Raw genomic sequence first — 20,967 nt, forward strand, 5'->3', positions numbered from 1 at the left:
TTTCTACTGTTGATAACAGTAAGTTGTGGTGTAGTACATAACAGTGTGCTTGGTTGCAGTGTGGATGGGCAAAACTCTTACCATTTTATTGCCCCCCCCCCAAGAATCCTGGGAATTGTGGTTTGTTATGGGGTCTTCTAACAAGTCAACACCCACAACAAAATGCACTTCCCATGATTCTTTTGGGGAAGCCAAGATGGATAAAAGTGGCATAAGAGTGCTTTAAATTGCATGGTGTAGATTTGCCACAACCTCCTTTCTTCCCTTTGCCCTGCCCACTCAAAACTAGCATGAAGTCACAGACCCTCCTCCTCACTTTAAAATAGCAGCAGGAGGTAAATAAAACTCGCTTGGAAAGCCAGTCTGGGTAATGTCTATTAGGAAGAGGTTCCACTCCCAGTGGAGGATTGTATCAGAGGCATGTGGAAACCCAGATGTCAGAATTCTATGATGAGGAACATGGCTGGGATTTTTTCCCTGACATAAGCCACAGTTGCATTTAGAACAGATAGGAGAAGCATTGGCCATCCAAATGCTGAACTACAACTCCCATAATCACTGGCCACGCTTGCTTGGGGCCTGGTGGTTGCTGAAGTTCAGTCAACATCTGGAGAGCAATGGTTCTTCACACCTGATTAAGAACATGTTCTCCCTGCAAAGGAGAAGTCGCTTCCAAGCCAGGTAGTCCAATGCCCTTGTTGTTTGCAAATCTTGATTGGCTACTGAAGCACGAAGGTCTTTTTTTTTTACCTTTCCAGCATGGCAATTTTGAACCTCTCCACATTCAGCTGTTCCTGAAGCTGGGCAGCTTTCCCAAGAGAAGGCCGGAGGACAGAGTGTTTGGTTAGTGCAGTGGCTGATGGCCTCACAACCGGATCAGGATGAATCATCAGCTGATGCAAGCAGGGGAAAGAGAGATTTTTATATTCAGTGATGTGGTTGGGTAATTTTAGATGCTGAATTTTCGGGGGGAGGGCAGGCTCTTTAGATGGCCATGTGTTTGGGGCATTACTTCAGCTATGCGGTAAGCCTACCCTGCTACATAACTGGATAGCTCAGTTGGTTAGAACGTGGTGCTGATAACCCCAAAGTCGTGGGTTCAATCTTCATATGGGACAGCTGAGTATTCCTGCATTGCAGGGGGTTGGACAATGATTCCCAGGGTCCCTTCCAACTCTGTGATTCTATGATTTGAGCACCCTCCTCATTCTGCTGAGTGGGGTCCCAAACTTCTGCCTCAAAGTCCTGATCCGACGGCACCATGGCTCATATTATTGATGCGTGGAAATGTCACTGCTCTCCTCATGCTAGGAACTTAGGAAGCTGCCTTATACTGAATGAGACCATTTTCAATTCAGCTCAGTATTGATTACACTGGCTGGCAGCAGCTCTTCAGGGTTTCAGGCAAGGGTCTCTCTTGGCCCCACCTGGAGATGACTGGAACCAAACCTGGGACGTTCTACATGTAAAGCAGATGCTGTACCACTGAGCTACAGTCCTCCCCCAAAGGACACTCACACTGAGCAGTTCTGCAAAGCCCCGCGACAGCTGCTGAGGGATTAGCGGAAGGTTGCCTTGGCGGATGTGATGCCACAGGGTGCCGTTGGTAGGCAGGGAACCACAGCCTGCTGCCAGAGAGATGGTCAGTGCAAGAGCAAAGATGTCTGCTTTGGGCAGGTAGCAGTATTGCTATGGAGGAAGAAGAAGATTTTAAAAGAAAAAAAATAGTCAAGAGAGGTTATGGACCCAAGTCTGAACATGTTCAAATCAGCATCTCTCTTCAGGAAAGGGGATTTTACTGGGAAGTGTATAAGTTCCTGCTTCTGCTGAAGCCCCCATGAGTCAAAGAAAGCCCACATCATTACCTCTTGCAAGACTTCATTGGCCAAAAATCGGCTGTCACCCTCTTCCACCTGGGGATTGGTTATGGATGTCACATGTCCAAGGTCCCCTAAGAAAAAGAAACTTGTGAGCCACGAAATGCATTAATATGTGCCAGCGGTCTTTGCAAGCTTTCTGCATTCAGCAAGTCCTACACAAGACACATTAGGCTGCTGGAGAAACTCAGCATGTGCTACAGAATTTTATTTTATTTTTACTTGTATTTTTATTACAGATTTGTTTGCCACCCTGGGTTTCTTTGGGAGGAAAGACGAGGTATAAATTTGTTGAGTAGGGGAATTATACACCAGGGCTGTGGTCCTCCGGATGTGGTTGTAGTCCAACTCGCACTAATCTCAGCCAGCAAAGCCAATGATGGCAGTTGTAATCTTGCAATCTCTGGAGGGCTCTTCTTGCATGCTGGAACCTGTGGCTGGCTTTTCTGGCCTGAGCCTCTCAGTGTTCTAGGCTCACACATACAATATATAATATTTCTTGAGTGAAATGTATTTGTCTACACTTGAGAAGGAAGCTAGCAGGCTGAAGGCAACTTTCAGGTTATATTACTCAAGTCCAGCAGCACCCTGATTAGGCAAGGGTGGAAATCCATCCATCAAAGCAGGAATCAACCCATGGGTGACCTTGTTGGATATGTTCTATGCGTAAAAAAAGGGGGGGATAAAAAAAAAAACCCCAACCAACCAACATGCAGTTATGTGCGTTCAGTTGATTCTTGCTGAACCCATTCTAATATCTATTCAGGACCCAGAACAGTTCTACTTGCCCCTCTTCCCACTTATCGTGGCTCTCTCTTCCATGGGTCCCATCTGAGAATTTGGAGCAGAAGGAGAGAGAGATTGGTATATACACCCTAAAAACCATTCAAGTCTTAGCCCTAGAAGCATAGAGTATTTACACTACCAACCAATTTTATACACCACATTAGAAGAGGCAAAGCCGTCGTCTTCACTGTCGCTCTCCTCCTGACCAGCAGGCCCAATCAGCTTATGACATATAAAGATATTGCCTGTAAATACAAAGACAGAAAAACAGCACGGAAGCTTGAAATGTCCACACAGATAAATTGCAGTCTGCATTCCACAATCACTTTCTAGCCTGCCACTAAATATCCAATCCGGGGGAGAGAGAAGTCTAGGAAATGCTGTCAGATAAACAAGTGGATTTCCTTTTGGATGGAGCTATGACTGATTTTACGGTTGTAAGCATCATCACCCCCAAATTCAAGTGAAACCTAAGATGTATTTCCAGAGTTTTCCAGCAATCGGGGTACAGTAGGGCTTGTATTATTTTATTTCAAAGAATCCTTGAGGAAAGGCGAGTATTGCAAAACTGCCCCTTGTTTAATGCAGGAAATCCACATTTAGAATATCCCCATTGCTATATGGTCTCTGCTGGAAGGAGTCCCAACAAGGGACAGCCCACCATCCTCCTAGATAATTGGTTTCATTGTCAAACTGCCTGTTACTATCAATATGTTTCTCTTGATGTTTGATTGAACTATACCAGCCCATTAGAATTAGGCAGCAGAGCCTTTGTCCCCTTCTATGTGTTTTCACCCACAGTCAACCCTGACCTCCAATCAGTCTTTGCTTCCATAGGCTGAACATACCTAGAGTTCCTTCAGCCTATCCTCATATGGTCCATTTCAGCTTCCTATCTGTTGTGGGTGCATAGCTTCAGTGAATTAAACTGTAATCTCAACACTGTCTACGCAGAAGTTGGTCCAACTGAATTCAATTGGCCAGGTAATTGGGGGTATGTCCAAGTTAGTAACAAGCTAGGCTCAAGTTTCCTTATTCCTTAGAACAAAACCCTAAACAAGGACTGGCACAGTTCCTATTTAATGGCCCCCATCCCGTCTAAAAGTTCAACTGTGCTTAACTCACTTTTCTGAAAGGGTTATGGCAATGTGCTTATGCACATTCACAAATATTTGATCCCTAAAGCATTGACCAAACTGCGGGAGGCAGTGGAAGACAGGAGTGCCTGGCGTGCTCTGGTCCATGGGGTCACGAAGAGTCGGACACGACTAAACAACAACAGCAGCAACAAAGCATTACTGAACAGAAATGCCTACTGGGTTTGATGTCCAAGTGAACCAGGCCAGAAGTGTGAATATATTTCAGTCCCATGGAAACTTGCAGCAAGATCTCCTTCAGCTCAGATTCTTTGAAATAATCGGATGTATTTGCCTTTTCCAAAAGCACATCTTGAAGGCTCCCACCTGTGGAAAGCCAAGCGATCACAGCAGACAGAGTTCCTTGCCCACTTATTCACAGAGCCTTCTTCTGAAGCAGATTGCTCTCTTTTAGAAGGCAGGAATTTAGAAGATCTGGTTAACAGTTAAGTGGTAGCCTCACACTTCTGCCTCGTAGAGTTTTGTTTTCAATCTACTAGCTTCCATCACTTGCATTTCAAAGGGGTTTGATTGACATCTTCTGCATTGGCTCTTTTATATAAGGAAACTCCCAACATTTGTGCTAGCCAGGCCCCCATGTAGGGTTTCTCTCAGTACTGTATCTTTTTACCTATCTTAAATTCAGTTTACCACATTTCCATATCAGTTTGTGATTTATTTTTATTAAAATAATTTCACCAGTGTTTTAGTGCTAATTTCTCCAAATACATATTTTGTACATCAACCTTTGCAAGCCATTCCCTAAATATAATTTTGCCTTATTTTAACCTTACATGTGCATTTTATGGACACCTGCCCTTAGTATATGCATTTTATACACATCATTTTGGTTGGAGAACTGGGCAGAAGTGTACGTGCAATGGGAACACCCATTTTCTGCAGATCCTTCTGCTAATGTCGAATGAATGCATGTGGATTTGGTACACTCTGCAGACCTCGTGCAAGGGTGATCCTTAACCACACCATTCCTCATGTTTGGTCCTTTAGAGAGCCCAGATTTTGCATCTGGGGTGGAGGTGGAGAGCTTCAATTCCTTATGGCAGTTTGTGAGTTTAGAAAGCAACAGGGTGGCAGCTTATCTTGCTCTTCTGGACTTCCAAACTCCATGAGCATCCATTAACCTCAATTTAAGTACAGTGGTGCCCCGCAAGACGAATGCCTCGCAAGACTGAAAACCCGCTAGACGAAAGGGTTTTCCGTTTTGGAGGTGCTTCGCAAAACGAATTTCCTATGGGCTTGCTTTGCAAGATGAAAATGTCTTGCGAGTTCCTGCGGGGTTTTTTCCCTCCCCCCCCTTTTTCCCAAGCCGCTAAGCCGCTTATCAGCTGATCCGCTAAGCCGCTTAACAGCTGATCGCTAAGCCGCTTATCAGCTGATCCGCTAAGCCGCTTAACAGCTGATCTGTTAAGCCACTAAGCCGCTTATCAGCTGATCCGCTAAGCCGCTTAACAGCTGATCCGTTAAGCCACTAAGCCGCTTATCAGCTGATCCGCTAAGCCGCTTAACAGCTGATCCGCTAAGCCCGCTAAGCCGCTAATAGCGCTAATCCGCTAAACCGCTAATGGGCTTGCTTCGCAAGACGAAAAAACCGCAAGACGAAGAGACTCGCGGAACGGATTCTTTTCGTCTTGCGAGGCACCACTGTACACAAAGGACTTCACAAAGTGCATGTGAATGTAAAGTTTCAGTTAACATGGGAAGTTGAGCAGTATCCTAAGCCCCCACCTCTACCCCCAATCCTTACCATTGCAGTGCTCATTCTGAATGATCATGTGATCATCTTCTGCCCAAGCCGAGTAATAACGCACAACATGGGGATGATGGCCAAGCACAGCATGAGCATAGACTTCCCGCAAAGCCATTTGCCTAGAGAGAATGAGAGAGAGAGAGATGACCCATCATTCAAAGAACAATATTGTTGCAAGATCAGGAGTTTGGACAGGGGAGGGTTAATGGAGTCAGACAAGACTTCCTGGAGAATTTGGCAAAGTTATTCCTTAAATGGCTGGGAAATACCTGGAAGGGGATATGCTTCTCACCCCCACCACTTACAGAAACAATAGAAAGGTAAGCGCTGGTGACCCTGAAGTCTCTCACCGCTAAAAGATCTCTTTTTGGGGTGGGGGGAGGAAACAGTATTGTTATGGAACAGACGTTCTTAATTCAATACTAGATTAGATTTCATTGCTACGCTGGGCACGGACTAAGGAAAGGCAGGCCCTGAATGACATGGGGAAGGAAAAGGTTCATTAAACGGATGGCGGATTTCATTTTTAAATGCTTTCAGTCTGCTTTTCGCATGACCTTTTCCAATACTTGGCTAATCTCAAATCCAACTTATTTACACACTAGCATCTTAGAGGATGTGCAATGTGGTTTGGGGAATCCAGAAGCAAACATTGCTGAAATATACTCAGAGTCGCAAAGTGATTTCATGCTCTTTATTCAGCTCATAGTGGTGAGGAGGAATGAATAAATGTCCCCTCACAGTATCTGCTTTATATACATTATTTACACAATGGGCTGCACATGATTGGCTAATTCTGGAATTCTACTGTAAGCCAATCAGGTTGTGGATTCACTTCTATCTGGAGCAGGATTGGGTGGTTCCTGCCAACCAATCATACTGCTGCATTGTTCTAGGACCAATCAGACTGCTGCATTCTGAATCCTATTGTTCTAGGACCAATCAGACTGCTGCCTTTTGGATCCTATTGTTCTAGGACCAATCAGACTGCTACAGTTTGGATCCTATTCAACTCAGTACATAACACCCCTCCCCTCTAAGTTCCAGTCCTGCCCGGGAGGTCGCATTCATAGTCCTCAAGGTATGCCGGCGGCCTACGTGTGCGTTGTGGCCTGGGGTGTTCCCTGGTCCGGGCTCCGGGTTCTGGCTCGTGTTCCAAGGATGCTGGCTGTGATGCGGCTGTTTGGTCTGGTGCAACCGGCTCGCTCAGTCGTGGTTCTGGTTCCGGTGTCCTTTCGGCCTCACGGGTCCTCTCTGTATTTACTGATTCTGCCTCTCCTGCTGGCCCCTCCTGCTCTATGGGCCTCACTGCCCCGCTGTTCCCTTGGGACTCCTCTGACCTGTCCTCCTCCTGGTTTTCTCCCGGGAATCGTCGCCGTATCTGGTCGCAGTGGCGGCGCCAGCATTGCCCCCCATCCGTTAGCACCTCGTACGACACGGGGCCAGTGACCCTGGTGATTGTGGCGGGTACCCATGCTGGGCCTGCCCCAAAATTCTTTGCGTACACTGGGTCCTGGGCCTCGAAGGTCCGGGGGTTCCTGCCTTCCCCCACCACTACCTCATCCTGAGCTCTATTGGGGTGAAGGCGGTCCAATCTGATTGCAAGGCGCCGACCCATTAGTAGTTCAGCGGGGCTCCGGCCAGTCGTTGAGCTGGGGGTGCTGTGCTGTGCTAGAAGGAATGTGGCAAGGCGGTACTCCCAGTCCCCTTGCGTCATGCGGCGAAGGGTGTCCTTGGTGGTCCGCACCATGCGTTCTGCTTGGCCATTGGTGGCAGGGTGGAACGGCGCCGAACGGATGTGGCGGATGGCGTTCTGCGCTGTGAAGGTTTGGAATTCTCCTGACGTAAATGCAGTCCCGTTGTCTGAGACGAGAGTGTCAGGGAGCCCGTGGGTTGCAAACAGCCTGCGTAGTACCCGGATGGCTGCGGACGTGGAAGTGGACGGTACCAGTGCGACTTCCAGCCATTTGGTGTAGGAGTCCACCACTATGAAGAATGTTTTCCCCTGAAAGGGGCCAGCGAAATCCACATGCAGGCGTGACCATGGTGCTCGGGCGGACTCCCAGGACTGGACTGGGGCCCTTGGGGGATCTGGGCGGGATTCTTGGCAGGCCTGGCAGTGTTTGACCCAGGCCTCTATCTCTCCATCGATCCCCGGCCACCACACATAACTCCTGGCAAGGGCCTTCATTCTTACTACCCCTGGATGTGTCTCGTGTAGGGCTGTGAGGACCCTTTTGCAGAGGGGCTGGGGAACAACGACTCTGCTTCCCCATAACAGGCACCCCTTGTGGGCCGACAGTTCATGTTTGCGGGTTGTGTAGCCGGCGAATTCTGGCCCGGGGCTGCTGCTGGGCCATCCCCTCCACACCCAGTCCAGGACCCGGGAGATGACCCTATCTTTCTTGGAATGGTGTGCAACTTCTTGTGCCTGAATGGGGCGGTCGGGAAGCAGCTCCAGGCTCATAACCTCTTGTGCAGGTGCTGGGTCAGGGCCTGTTTCCGGTAGTGGTAGCCTGCTGAGGGCGTCCGCATGGCCCATCGCCTTCCCAGGTCGGTGAATCAGTGCATACTGGTAGCTGGCAAGGAAAATTGACCACCTGAGGACGCGAGGAGACAGCACTTGGGGGGTCTGCTTTTCGGGGGCAAACAAGCCAAGCAACGGCTTGTGGTCAGTCACCACGGTGAAGGGCCGCCCGTACAAGAAATCATGGAATTTTTTTACTCCCTTTACGATTGCCAGACCCTCCTTGTCGATTTGCGAGTAGTTCCGCTCGGTTGTGTTGAGTGTCTGGGAAAAGTACGCCACCGGTACCTCTCTTCCATCCGGGAGTTGGTGCCCCAGGACAGCTCCAATGCCATAGGGTGAGGCGTCGCATGCTAGCACCACCGGCAGCCTCTCGTCGAAGTGTGCCAAGACCGAGTTTGAGACAAGCAAGTCCTTGACTGCCTGGAATGCGGCCTCCTGGCGCTGGCCCCACACCCAAGGGGCCCGCTTGTCCAGGAGTCTGTGTAGGGGCTCCGCTACCGCCGCCTTGTGGGGAAGGAAGGAATGGTAAAAGTTCAATAGTCCCAAGAAGGCCTGAAGTTCAGTCTTGCTCTTGGGCGCTGGGGCATCACAAATGGCCCGTACCTTGTCCCCAGTCGGGTGGACCCCTTCTGCGTCCACCATAAATCCCAGAAAGTCCACCTGAGGCACTCCTAGTAGACATTTTTCCCGCTTCACCTTGAGACCCGCCGTCTGGAAACGGTGCAGAACGGTGCGGAGGCGGTCCTCAAACTCCTCTGGTGTGGGGCCGGCAATCAACACATCATCGAAGAAGGGGGTGACGCCAGGAATCCCTTTAAGGAGAGAGTCCATTATATTCTGGAATATGCCTGGTGCCACGCTGACACCGAATTGCAGCCGCTTTACCCTGAACGCTCCTCTGTGCGTCACAATCGTCTGTGCCTCTGCTGTGGCCTCATCTACTGGCAGCTGTTGATATGCTTGGGCCAAGTCCAGCTTGCCAAAAATTTTCGACCCAGCCAGGGTGGCAAGGACATGGCTGACCACTGGCACTGGGTATGCGTGGGCCGTGAGGGCCTTGTTTATGGTACATTTGTAGTCTGCGCAGATGCGGACCGAACCATTAGGCTTGACGGGTGTGACGATTGGGGTTTCCCAGGGAGCATTAGGCACCGGCTCCAGCACTCCTTGCTCTACGAGTCGGTCCAATTCCTCGTCTATACGGGGTTTCAAGGCGAACGGGACCCGGCGGGCCTTGAGCCTGACCGGTCGTACTGCGGGGTCAAGCTGTAGCGCAATGGGGGGGCCCGTATACTGTCCCAATTTCCCATCGAAAACCCCTGGAAATTCCTTGCATATGGCGTCCACGTCCACTTGTAAGCTAGTGTGGTTCACCCCGGTGACAGCTAGCCCCAGTGGTCCAAACCATGCCAATCCCAGTAAGCTAATGTAGGGGCCCTTGACCACAAGCAAGTCCAGTTGCCGCGTCCGCCCTCGGTATTGCACCCTGAAGGTCCCCACCCCCATTGTGGGGACCTTACGTTTCTGGAAGTCCCGGAGGGTGAATGGGGCCGGCCTGAGTTTGGGACCCCCAGTGGGACACAGTTTCCTTAAGGTCCTTGCCGAGATTATGGATAGAGTTGAACCCGTGTCAAGCTCCATGCGGCATGGGGCCCCCTCTATCTGTACCTCTACATAAATTTTCTCTACGTTGGGGTGGGGCAACTGGTATACCTGGAAGTCCGTGAGCTCCGTCGAGTTGCCTTGGTGCGTTGGGCCCCGGGACCTGGGGCTCTTGGATTGGTCATCTGATGCCTGGTGTCGGGTGGGCCGAGCCCGACACACCCGGGCGATGTGTCCCGATTTTCTGCACTGCCTGCACTCTGCGTTGCGGAAACGGCAGGTCCTCCTCTCGTGACTCTCCCCGCAGCTTGCGCAGTTCCCTCCTTCTCGTCGAGGCAGCTGTGGTCTGTGCGCTGCTTGAGTGCGCTGCTGTACTCGGTGCACCTCCTCCCTGTCGGATCCTGAGTCGTCGGTGAGGTCTTCATGGTGGACCCTCGGTTGGGATGGCAGGCTCGGCCGTGCCTCTTGGGTCGACCTCTCGGCAGCTTCTGTTGCCAGGGCCTCCTCCAGAGCGACCTGGAACGTTAGGTCCTTCTTAGCGTAGAGGCGCCGTTGCAGCTTCTCATCCTTCAGGCCACCGACGAGGCGGTCACGAAGCATGTTCTCCAGCTCTGAGAAGTTGCAGAACCGGGCGGCTTGGCGGAGAGAGGTCACAAACCCAGTTATGGTTTCCCCAGGGGCTTGCCGCTTTGCGTAGAAGGCATTTCGACGAGCCACCACTGAGGGCTGCGGCGAAAAGTGCCCCTTCAGCTGTTCCATTATTGTTTTGTATGGAACAGTAGCGACGTCTTCAGGCGCAAGGAGAGCCCGGGCGATTTCAAACGTCTCCTCTCCGCAGACGCTGAAGAATATCGCCCTCTTCTTGGCGTCTTCTTCGTCGGTGACCCCTTTGGCTTCTAGGAGGAAGGTGAAACGGGAGGCGTACGCTTCCCAGTCTCCAGATGCTGGGTTGAATGGCGAGAAGCTGCTGTTGGCTGCCATTCTGAGTTCCTTGTGCCCCGGAGCTGAAGCCTGGATACACGGTGCGAGGCAGCGGTGCGGCAGTTGGCGGTGCTGCGGTGCTGTGTGTGGCAGTCAGCTCAGCGGGATCCCATCCTCGTCGCCAGTGAAATATACTCAGAGTCGCAAAGTGATTTCATGCTCTTTATTCAGCTCATAGTGGTGAGGAGGAATGAATAAATGTCCCCTCACAGTATCTGCTTTATATACATTATTTACACAATGGGCTGCACATGATTGGCTAATTCTGGAATTCTACTGTAAGCCAATCAGGTTGTGGATTCACTTCTATCTGGAGCAGGATTGGGTGGTTCCTGCCAACCAATCATACTGCTGCATTGTTCTAGGACCAATCAGACTGCTGCATTCTGAATCCTATTGTTCTAGGACCAATCAGACTGCTGCCTTTTGGATCCTATTGTTCTAGGACCAATCAGACTGCTACAGTTTGGATCCTATTCAACTCAGTACATAACAATTGCCTTTTGAGCCTATTGTGGGAAGAACAATGACAATACCTATCATGGTCTATTTAAAAAAGGGTGGGGTGGGAGAGGTAAGATAAGCAGCCATGGTACAATTTCTAGAGTCATTCAGTCCAGAAATTTATTGACCAATCCAGCCAATCATTTCATCATGGTGTGTTTGTGTGTGTTCTACGGTGGTCACTTACTCATCTGAGGAACCAGCAAGGGGTCTCTTGGAGCGCTTGATGGCATAGACGCACCCATCCAGCCTTTTGACGCACTTGTACACGGAACCAAATTCCCCCACACCTATTTTCTCCAGTTCCAAGAATTCCTTCTTGTAGCGGGAAACCATGTTGCTCTCACGTAAGAGGAATCTCTGGAGGAGGGAGAGAAGAATCCACGTAAGTTTAAGGCAGGTTTGCCCATCAAACCCCAAGCACGACATGAAGAGACCTTGCGATGTGAGGCCTTGGGTTCTGGTTCCTGGATGCAGTGATGTCCTTCCAGAAATAGCCAACATTGCTTTCCCATCATCCTTGACCGCTGGCTACCTTGGCTGGGCCTGGTGGGCATTTGAGTCCAGCAAGATCTGGAGTTGGAACCAAGTTGGCTACCCTGCTTTACACACACAGTATGGTATCCTGCTCCACTGGAAAAGCCTCCTATCTTCTTCCTGATTTATCAGTGAAGGAAGATCACCACCCTTCTGCTATGCCACTTCACAAACTACTTTGGAAAGTGCCCTTAGTGTCCAGAGTAGTTTGCTATGCAGCATGGTGCAGATGAAACAAAATCCTCAAGTCATATCTTTTCCGCTTGCAGGGTCAAAGCAGCTGGAGAGGAAGGACTGAGCATGATTTTTTGCAGGGGGGGAAAAAGCAGTGCAAAAGCGAACTATTAAAGACACCCCCTTCTTTGCAACCGGTTCACCACCACCTGCTTTCAAATTGCAGCCTCAGTGTCAACATTTTGCAAAATATAAAGCCTGATAAATCAAAGAACTGCACCCAGTATGTATTTATGCCCTTGCAGAAAATGCTATTGTTAGCACCCCTCCTGCAAAACATATTCTACGACAGATGTTCAGATTTTAATCAATGGTGTTGGCACCGTTTCTCTGCTAAGAGCTTCTAGTAGATCATAGCACTAACCTAGAATTAAACTTGGAGAGGCACAAACATCAAAGCCTTCAGGGCAGATGGAAATGGATCCAATATGCTGAGTCAAAATACTGCCAGCAGCCGTGCCAACATAAAAGTGCCTGCCCTGCCCCATTTTGTTTCCCTTGGCATGTGATTGCTTTTGACGGCTATGGTCAGCACTCTGTTCCCTCTCAGCCCACAACTCTGGCTGAATAATTCACTCTGTGTGTAATTTATAACATCAGTGCTGACTCAGAGGCAGAGGGCATGCTATGTGCACAGGAAGCCACAGGTTCAATCCCTTAGAAAAGACCCTGACCCAAAGAGCAGCCAATATTGGTAAGATGGAGAATGAGTCTCACCTGGTAGAAGGCCGCTTCCTATGCTCCCAGCAGCATTTCAAATTAATGAAGCCTGAAGAGTTAGATATGGACTGGGACAAGTTTCTTACTAAACCACATTGCCTGCAAGTTTGCAGGTGAAGGTGCTGCCTTCAATCCCCAGATCAAACTAGTGGCCCCCGGAACTCTGTGCTTCTTCCCCCATTCCTGGCACTCTCCAGATGTTTTGGACTACAGTCCCCATCATCCCTGACCACTGTACATGCTAATTGGGCCTGACGGGAGTTTGAATCTACCACCATCTTAAGGCAGATACTGCATTACACAGACATCACTTCACTTCTTTGATTGTTATCGATGCTAAGGAAGTACTCTTCAGGTTGTTCTATAATTTATTAGAGTTTACATTACAATAGGGGGGGAAGTGGGGACATTTCATTTAGCTTAATTGAGAAAGAGACTGGAGCACATTATACGGTCAAACCTAAGCTAGCTTTTTCAAGGTAAACAGCAAGCAAATAAGCATTTTGTGTAAGTTGGAAATTGTTGATTTTTGGAATGGAAATTTAGGAATTTGTTGATTTCTGACCAAGATATGATCAACCCATGTACAGGGTTGTGTCTAAAGTTAGTCCAATGCAGATGAGACCCATTAATTTCAATAAACATTGGTAGCTTAGGCCCATTCATTACAGTGAGTCTGAGTATTTTAGTTATTGTTGCTTTTGAATCCCACTTTTTCTCCAAGAAGCTCAAGCTAGCATACATGGTGTTCCCTCTCTCTGTATTATTCTCACAACAACCCTGTGAGGTGGGTTAGACCGAGAGATGGTGCCTGGTTCAAGGTCAACCAAGGATCTTCATGGCTGAGTGGGGAATTGACCCTGGTTCTCCAAGTCCTAGTCTAATACCTGAAAACCTCCTCCACCAGGTTCATTTATGGCAAGTGCATTACTACCAGGAGAATCATTGAAAATGGGCAGGAGAGGGTAGAACTGGAAGAAAACAGGGAGCTGAACTTCCAAGTAGTTTTAAAGCCGAACCAAAGTAAACTTTCAACTTGGCCTTCAGCCTATACCTCAGCTTATTTGCCGCACTTTATAACCTAAAACAGAGTTCTGATGCAACACATAGTTTAGTTTTGAACGGTGTTGTTGTTAAAGCCTGTTAAGTAACTGTCTGGGTGTTGTAATAACTATTGCCTTGCATCACCTAATTTTTCCTCCCCACCCCATTTCATTAAAATATAAAAGGATGGGCTTTCTTTGAAAATGTACAGTGAAAAGAAAGTTAGTGCTAAGATTACTCTTTGTGTTACAGTAATACTGTTGTCTGCTGCTATAGGCTCACAAACACTTCCCCCTCTTTCAGTCTTAAACCGATAACTTATGGCCATGATGCTTTTTGCGCACCTGTTTGAAGAAACGCACTACTCACCTTGGCTGGCAACCCTGGTTCCACCTGGCTCTCTTTTTGGCTGGGATCATCCCTGAAACGGTAAGTTTAATCACGTGAAGAAGCATCCCGGTTGCAAAGACAAGATGCAACTCCCAACTCTATTATTCAGTTTCACCATTTAAATATTTCAAACACCAGCTTCAGGAACTTCTCAAGCCACATGAAGTATTTATGTAGGCATTTCTGCATAAGCATAAGAGACCACTAGAAAAAAATCACTCAAAGACCACAGAGGCTATAGCCCTCAGTTTAGGGTGATCGACATTCTAGTTTACATTCAATTCAGATTTCAAATTAATGCACAGCTGCCCTGACATCTGCAGAGAGAGGGAGTTAGTGATGCAGCATTTTAAAGGCATGAAATCCAATCCCAGTCTTGGTGAAATCCGAGACACTTGGAAAAAAGCATTCATCCAACTCTTGACAGACCTGAGGTTAGGGGATGGATTTGGTGATACCTCCAATTCATGTTGTTTCATGGGGGTAGCCAGGATTCTTGTGGGGGCGGGGGGTGGGGGCAGAACCGATGTGATTGGTCAGTTAAGTATTTCTATTGTTTTACTTGATCTAGAGAGGGACAACTGCTACGCCCATGTTAAGTTTTGCATGTATTTATTCATAAGCCTGACCTGTCCCATTTCTGCAGTAACTTGGCAATTTCTGTTTTCTAAAATGCTGTAGGAAAATTTGTGTTTAATCATATCCTTAAACAGTATTTTATCATAACACATACTTAAATATTTATTTTATATTCCATTCTATGCATTTCTAAACCAGTTTAACCCTTGAATAAAGTGCTCAATGCATTTTGGTACATTTCTTTCTTTTTGAGCCGGCAGTACTGCAAAATTCAGAGAAGTGCAGAATCCCAAAGATTTGTGCTATTAGTCTGGGAGGTGCAGATCAGTTCAGTTTGCTTTAAAATGCAGATCAAATGACATCCTCCACCATCCCTACCTGCAGAGAGCTTAATTTTCGAAATCCTACTCCCCCCCCCTTCCTGTGCCTGAAGATACAGGAATAACTCCTGCAGTTGAAAGCAATTAAGCTTCTCAGTTAGCCTTTGGCATCCGAATCCATATTGATGCAATGCTGATTGCTTAGTGACAGTTGATTACGCATTGACAATTGACAGCTGCTGGTTGGACCAGTGAAGGCCGAAACCTGTCTTTCCACAGTAGGCCATCCGATTAGATGTACCATGACCCATTGTCAGTAATCTTTACAGTCAAGTGCCATTATGCTTTTCACTCATACAATACTTCCTGCATGCTAGCTCCCCCAGCTAGGCATGGCTTTGAGAATCAGGGGGGGAGGAATAATCTTCCTATTGTTTTTTTAAATCTATTTTTTGTAAACATACAAAACACACGCAGCCTATTATTTAACACTAAGAAACAGACACAACGCGGAACGCTTTCCGCATCCCCCGCCCACCTCCAGGAAGATTGCCAATTCTTAGCTTTGCGGTGTGCTCCAGTGGTTTAAGAGAGTCACACAGAGAGGTTATTAGAGTGGCGCTTTTATTGATCAACACAGCACTTGCTGGATGTCTCCTTTACATGCAGCAAAGACAAAGGAGCCCTCTTTGGGTTGAGGCAAAGGCTTTCAAAGCTTCCTATTGTTAAGAGAACCTTTCTGCCAAGAACTCCCAGAATCCTGGCAGTTTTATCCAATACCCTGCTTGATGCAAGAAGTCCAGAGCATCCCCAACAGCAATGGAGTGTGTTTTGAAGTGAAGCAGCTGAGCAGGACAGCCTCCCCATACCAGAGCCATGCTCCCAGGAAGGCCTCCAACAAATCCAGAAGCTGTATCGACCTACAAACGCATTGAGCTTCAACAAAACATCTTCTACTTCTGATGTTCAAGGAGCTGTGCGCGGGTGCCCAGTTTCTGGGGAGCACAAGTAGAGAGAGTGCTGTTTGCTTCCTGTAGGTATTGGACTGGCCACTGCAAGAATGGGATACTGAACTAGATTTCATTTGAAACAAAAACCATCTTACAAAGAACTGCGAGGAAGGAGGAGTGATCTGCTTTGCATGCAGAAGACATCCCAGCTTCAGTCCCTAGCATCTCCAGGTAGGATTGGGAATGTCAACAGTCTGAAACACTGGAGTCCGAACAAATGATTCTCAGCTTGGTGGGTCAATAGTCTGATATGATATAAAGGAGCTTCCAAACCACCCCCTCCATAGATGACTGTACCTCCTCTGGAGAGAATTCTGATGTGGATTGTAGGGTGGTTCATGTGCTCAGTTCATTTGGCCAGCCCAGTTGGACCTCTTCAACCACTGTGAAGGCGTTTTTCAGAACACTCTGCCGAGACCATATAACACCGGTCTTAAAGGATCTACATCGACTCCCAGTACATTTCCGAGCACGATTCAAAGTGTTGGTGCTGACCTTTAAAGCCCTAAATGGCCTAGGCCCAGTATACCTGAAGGAGCGTCTCCACCCCCATCGTTCGGCCTGGACACTGAGGTCCAGGGCCTTCTTGCGGTTCCCTCCCTGTGAGAAGTGAGGTTACAGGGAACCAGGCAGAGGGCCTTTTTGGTAGTGGTGTACCCTGTGGAACACCCTCCCATCAGATGTCAAGGAAATAAACAACTATCTGACTTATAGAAGACATCTGAAGGCAGCCCTGTTTCAGGAAGTTTTTAATGTTTGATGTTTTCTCGTGTTTTTAATATTTTGTTGGGAGCCGCCCAGAGTGACTGGGGAAACCCAGCCAGATGGGCAGGATATAAATAAATTTATTATTTATTATTATTTATTATTATTATTATTATTATTATTATTGCAAAGGAATGTCAGAAATTTATAGCAGGCAAGCTGTCAGAAGCTTGTCCGTTGTTATCAAACTTCTCACTCATGAGGCCCTGCAACACAGTATTAAAAACCAATGGGCTACAAGATGGCTACCCTTGTATCTCCCTTTTGCCCCCTATAGAATATAAATTCTTAAGAAAAAAGAGAAAACACTCACAGCTCCCCTCTGGCTTTCCTCTTGCCACTGGGATGGAAAACCATTTGCCGATAAGACTCCGGTGTGAAGGGGTTAATGTTAACTAAGGAAGCGGGGGGAGTTTCCTCGGAGTCAGGACAGGAAGTGAACCTCAAGTTCCTCATCCCTTTGGAGGGGAATTTTCCCACAGGTGAAGGGAAAGCTGTCTTGGACAAGAGGCTCTAGATTGAAAACAACAACAGATAGTCAGCGGAGAACAGTCTAGTCCACTAGCATCAACCTGCAATAAAGAGGAAGGTCATAATGCTTGTTATTCCCAAACTCACCAATACCTGTACACCACATTAAGCCAGGGTTAGGTAATGTAGTGCCCACCAGATGTTGGATTCTCAACTCCCATCAGGCCTAGTCAACCTGGCCTATGGAAAGGGACCATGGGAGCTGTCCAACAACATCTGGAGAACCAGTTTCCCCACCTTTGTTATGCTTTGAAGTGCCAGTGGGTTAGGGACCTTCCTTGCTACATCAGACCAAAGTCCATCCGAGCCAGTGTTAGGATAATGGAAGTCCAGCCACATCTGGAAGGATCCACAATGGCTGCACCTGCTACACAAATTGCAGCTGGAATATCAGAGTCATGTGTAGGCTTTGACTTCCCGTCAAGTCGAATCCTTGTCAGCCATATGGATTTAAATCACAAAAAGGGGTCTTTCAACTATGTTACTATCACAGTAGGCTATTTTTGGCAGCAAAGCTTAAATACAGAACTGCAGATGCCAGGAGGATCTGCAGGCATCCAGCTTAACAAGCAGGAAGATGAAGGGGATTTTCTAAATTGCTCCATTTCAAACCTTAAGAGAGCAAAAATGCAATTAAGAGACTCACTCAGGATTGTGTCTTTATAGCTCACAGAAGCTCCACATCCAAGCCTGGGACTTGGAAGTGACAGAAGCTGCTTTGAAGTAAAGATTGTTCCTGCAATGCTACATGAAGTCATTTTGATGGTAAAAATATATACATACACTCACAGTATGGTGCACCCATTAGAAAGAACTTCAGCAGAGACTCTCAACAGTCAGCTATTCATCTGAGAGAATGTAGGTGCAGCTTTTACAATGACAGAGGGAGAAGAACCACCACTGAAGGTGTTTCTGTCTACCTAGCCCAGTTTCACTTGTTAAGCAGGTGTACAATTCATTTACACCCCACCTTTCCTTCAAGGAGCATAAGGCATCAGGCATGCTTTGCCTGCTCCCCAATTGCACCCTCACAACAACCCGGTGAAGTAGATTCAACTGAGAGAGAGCGGTCGCTCATGACCAAGTGAAGATTTGAACTTGGGTTTCTCCAGTCTCAGTCTATGACACTAACCATTGCACGGCACTTCCTTTTATAGGTACCATACTATTGGGACATGGGGCACTGGACAGGAGAGGTTAGTGGCACCAGAATGACTGCAAGTGTTCCTTAACAGTCAGTGGAAAAGTTGCCAAGTATGTCCTGTTAGGATGGCCGTTAGCTAAGTGGTAGTGGTTGCTTTCTGAGTAGTTTGGAAATATATGGAAGGTGGAACTGACTTTATCACTCCAAGCTAAAGATGTAATCTAGGTATGTGTGGGTATCTGTGAAAGGGAACAGAGATGATAGAGGGCTAGGTGAGCATGTGAACATACCTGGGCAGGCTTCAGGTTCATGTCCTCCCCTTTTTGAGTGTGGCTACACTCAGAGCTTACACTCTGTAAGCTCTCATTTCCATTCTAACCATAGCTATGTGTTATGTCCAAACCCTGACCTACTATACTTTAGTACTGTATACTACTTTGGTTTACTGAAACATGCCACATTCACGCTGGCACATTCAGTTTATGAAGCTGGCTAGTTTCAATATACCACACTTAAGATTAAGCAGGGGGCACACAAAATGCTAAATAGCAGTCAATGAAACCAGAAACCAATTTCTGAGCTCCTTATGACCACTAAGGAGATGGAAGGGGAAAAAAAAAAAAAAAAGCCCAAGGCTCAGCCAGGCTCATTCACATAACCCTAAATTATAGTTCAGTGTTATATGTCTAAACCAGATCAGAGAAGGAGAGAGATGAGTTTGTGGGCTCTGTAAACTAACAGTGTTTAGTGGTGCTGGCTGCCTCCCTGGAAGTTTGATGTGAGACATCGGAATTTGCAGTTAAGAGTGTTCAGTCTGGTTCTAGGATGAAAGGTAAAGGTAAAGGGACCCCTGACCGTTAGGTCCAGTCATGACCGACCCTGGGGTTACGGCACTCATTTCGCTTTATTGGCCGAGGGAGCCGGCGTATCGCTTCTGGGTCATGTGGCCAGCATGACTAAGCCGCTCTAGCGAACCAGAGCAGTGCACGGAAACACCGTTTACCTTCCCGCCGGAGCAGTACCTATTTATCTACTTGCACTTTGACATGCTTTCGAACTGCTAGGTTAGCAGGAGCAGGGACCGAGCAACAGGAGCTCACCCCATCACGGGGATTCGAACCGCCAACCTTCTGATCGGCAAGCCCCAGGCTCTGTGGTTTAGAACGAAACTTGTCCCCAAATTCTCAGCAGTTCTTGTCATTTGAAAGAGTTTTCTATTTTTCTGGCTTATGCATATGGTACTTGAGAATCGCAGTCCACACACAGTTGAACTTATCGTATCATTTGCAAGGTGGCCTGTCCACTTCTTTTTCTGTGAAACATTTCTCCAGCACTCTGCAGTCTTCCCAGCTGCCCACACTTCCTGATCTCAGGAAGACCCATGGGACGAGTTGCCTCATGACATCTTCCCCCGAGCTTCAGATTAAAGCACGGGAAGATAGGGAAGCTGGCTACCAAGCGCTTGAGATTAGTATGTCAAATGATTTTGTTCAAGGGAAGTCCTTAAAAAGAGAGTTCTCCACGATCATTTCTTTAAAAGTAAGAGAGACTTCGCTTAAAAAACCCCCAAGCATAAACAACTGGAAGGCATCCAGTAAGCAGCCTCCCCACCTTTCTGTGCTTGGAGAAAAGTCCAACCATGGTTATCACGCTGTTTTCAGGAAGCGCACATACCCAAAAACACCACTAAGTGCAGGGCACCAGAGACATGGTGTAGAGGTTAGCATATCAGACTAGGACCTGGAAGACTAGAGCTGAAATTCCCATTCTGTTATGAAGTTCACCAGGCCCCAGTTCAGTCATGGCCTCATGGCCTACCTCACAGGGTTGTTCTGAGGATGAAATGTGGAGGGGGAGAACCATGTACACCACTTTGTGAGCCCCTTGGAGGAAAATGGGGTCTAAAAGTTATAGTAGAAATATTAAGATTTGTGGAATGAACAAAAGGATGCTCACAAAGACTCCTCAACCACGTTGAAAGTCTAAACTGCAACCAAAGCCACCTCTCCCCCGTTGAGGATATTTATACACAATGTGCCATATAAATACACACACCACATCACCTTACCTTTGGAGTATGTGGGGTGTCACAGAGCTGGAGCTTTTGCCAGGTGATGTAGTGCAGCGGTGTCCCAGGATAATCTTCCAAAGGGAGAGGTTTCTTCCTCAGAGATTCCTTACCTTTCCTCACTGGACTTGCCCACGATTTCGGGAAAGAAAGATCATCCAGCTGCCTCTGGGGGGTGACCGGAACAGGACAGTTTACTCTCCAGTTCCCAGTCTCCCAGTTTTTCTGAGGGGTGACATGACTTGGCTCCTCCTCTTGCATGCTATTGTCTTCTTCCAACTCAGTGTCTTCTCCACAACTTGAAAAATCCAGCTTCTGGATGAAGTTATTACCACTACTGCTCTCCCAGTCATCCATGGTTGCTGGAAAGAAACAAAACACACAGCCCAGAGATTAGCCTTTTGCAATACCTGTCTCAGCCCTGGAAGTTACACCTAGCCT

General features: G+C 47.7%; 1 protein-coding gene across 9 annotated transcripts in view; it reads right to left on the reverse strand.

Moving 5' to 3' along the window:
• Nucleotides 1-20,967, reverse strand: part of WEE2 (WEE2 oocyte meiosis inhibiting kinase) — a gene marked incomplete at its 5' end in the record, with an annotated part of 40,296 nt that overhangs the window by 1,407 nt on the left and 17,922 nt on the right. For all 9 annotated transcript variants that reach the window (XM_081024035.1, XM_081024027.1, XM_081024030.1 and 6 more), the window contains 10 exons: nucleotides 751-893; nucleotides 1,519-1,689; nucleotides 1,866-1,951; nucleotides 2,807-2,908; nucleotides 3,980-4,126; nucleotides 5,565-5,686; nucleotides 11,372-11,544; nucleotides 14,089-14,140; nucleotides 17,097-17,296; nucleotides 20,527-20,888. In XM_081024035.1, the coding sequence (XP_080880161.1) occupies nucleotides 751-893; nucleotides 1,519-1,689; nucleotides 1,866-1,951; nucleotides 2,807-2,908; nucleotides 3,980-4,126; nucleotides 5,565-5,686; nucleotides 11,372-11,544; nucleotides 14,089-14,140; nucleotides 17,097-17,296; nucleotides 20,527-20,883 (1,553 nt within the window). The remainder of the gene's footprint in view (nucleotides 1-750; nucleotides 894-1,518; nucleotides 1,690-1,865; nucleotides 1,952-2,806; nucleotides 2,909-3,979; nucleotides 4,127-5,564; nucleotides 5,687-11,371; nucleotides 11,545-14,088; nucleotides 14,141-17,096; nucleotides 17,297-20,526; nucleotides 20,889-20,967) is intronic.

The sequence above is a fragment of the Podarcis pityusensis genome, assembly GCF_964106645.2.
Source record: "Podarcis pityusensis genome assembly, chromosome: 10".
Lineage (NCBI taxonomy): Eukaryota > Metazoa > Chordata > Lepidosauria > Squamata > Lacertidae > Podarcis > Podarcis pityusensis.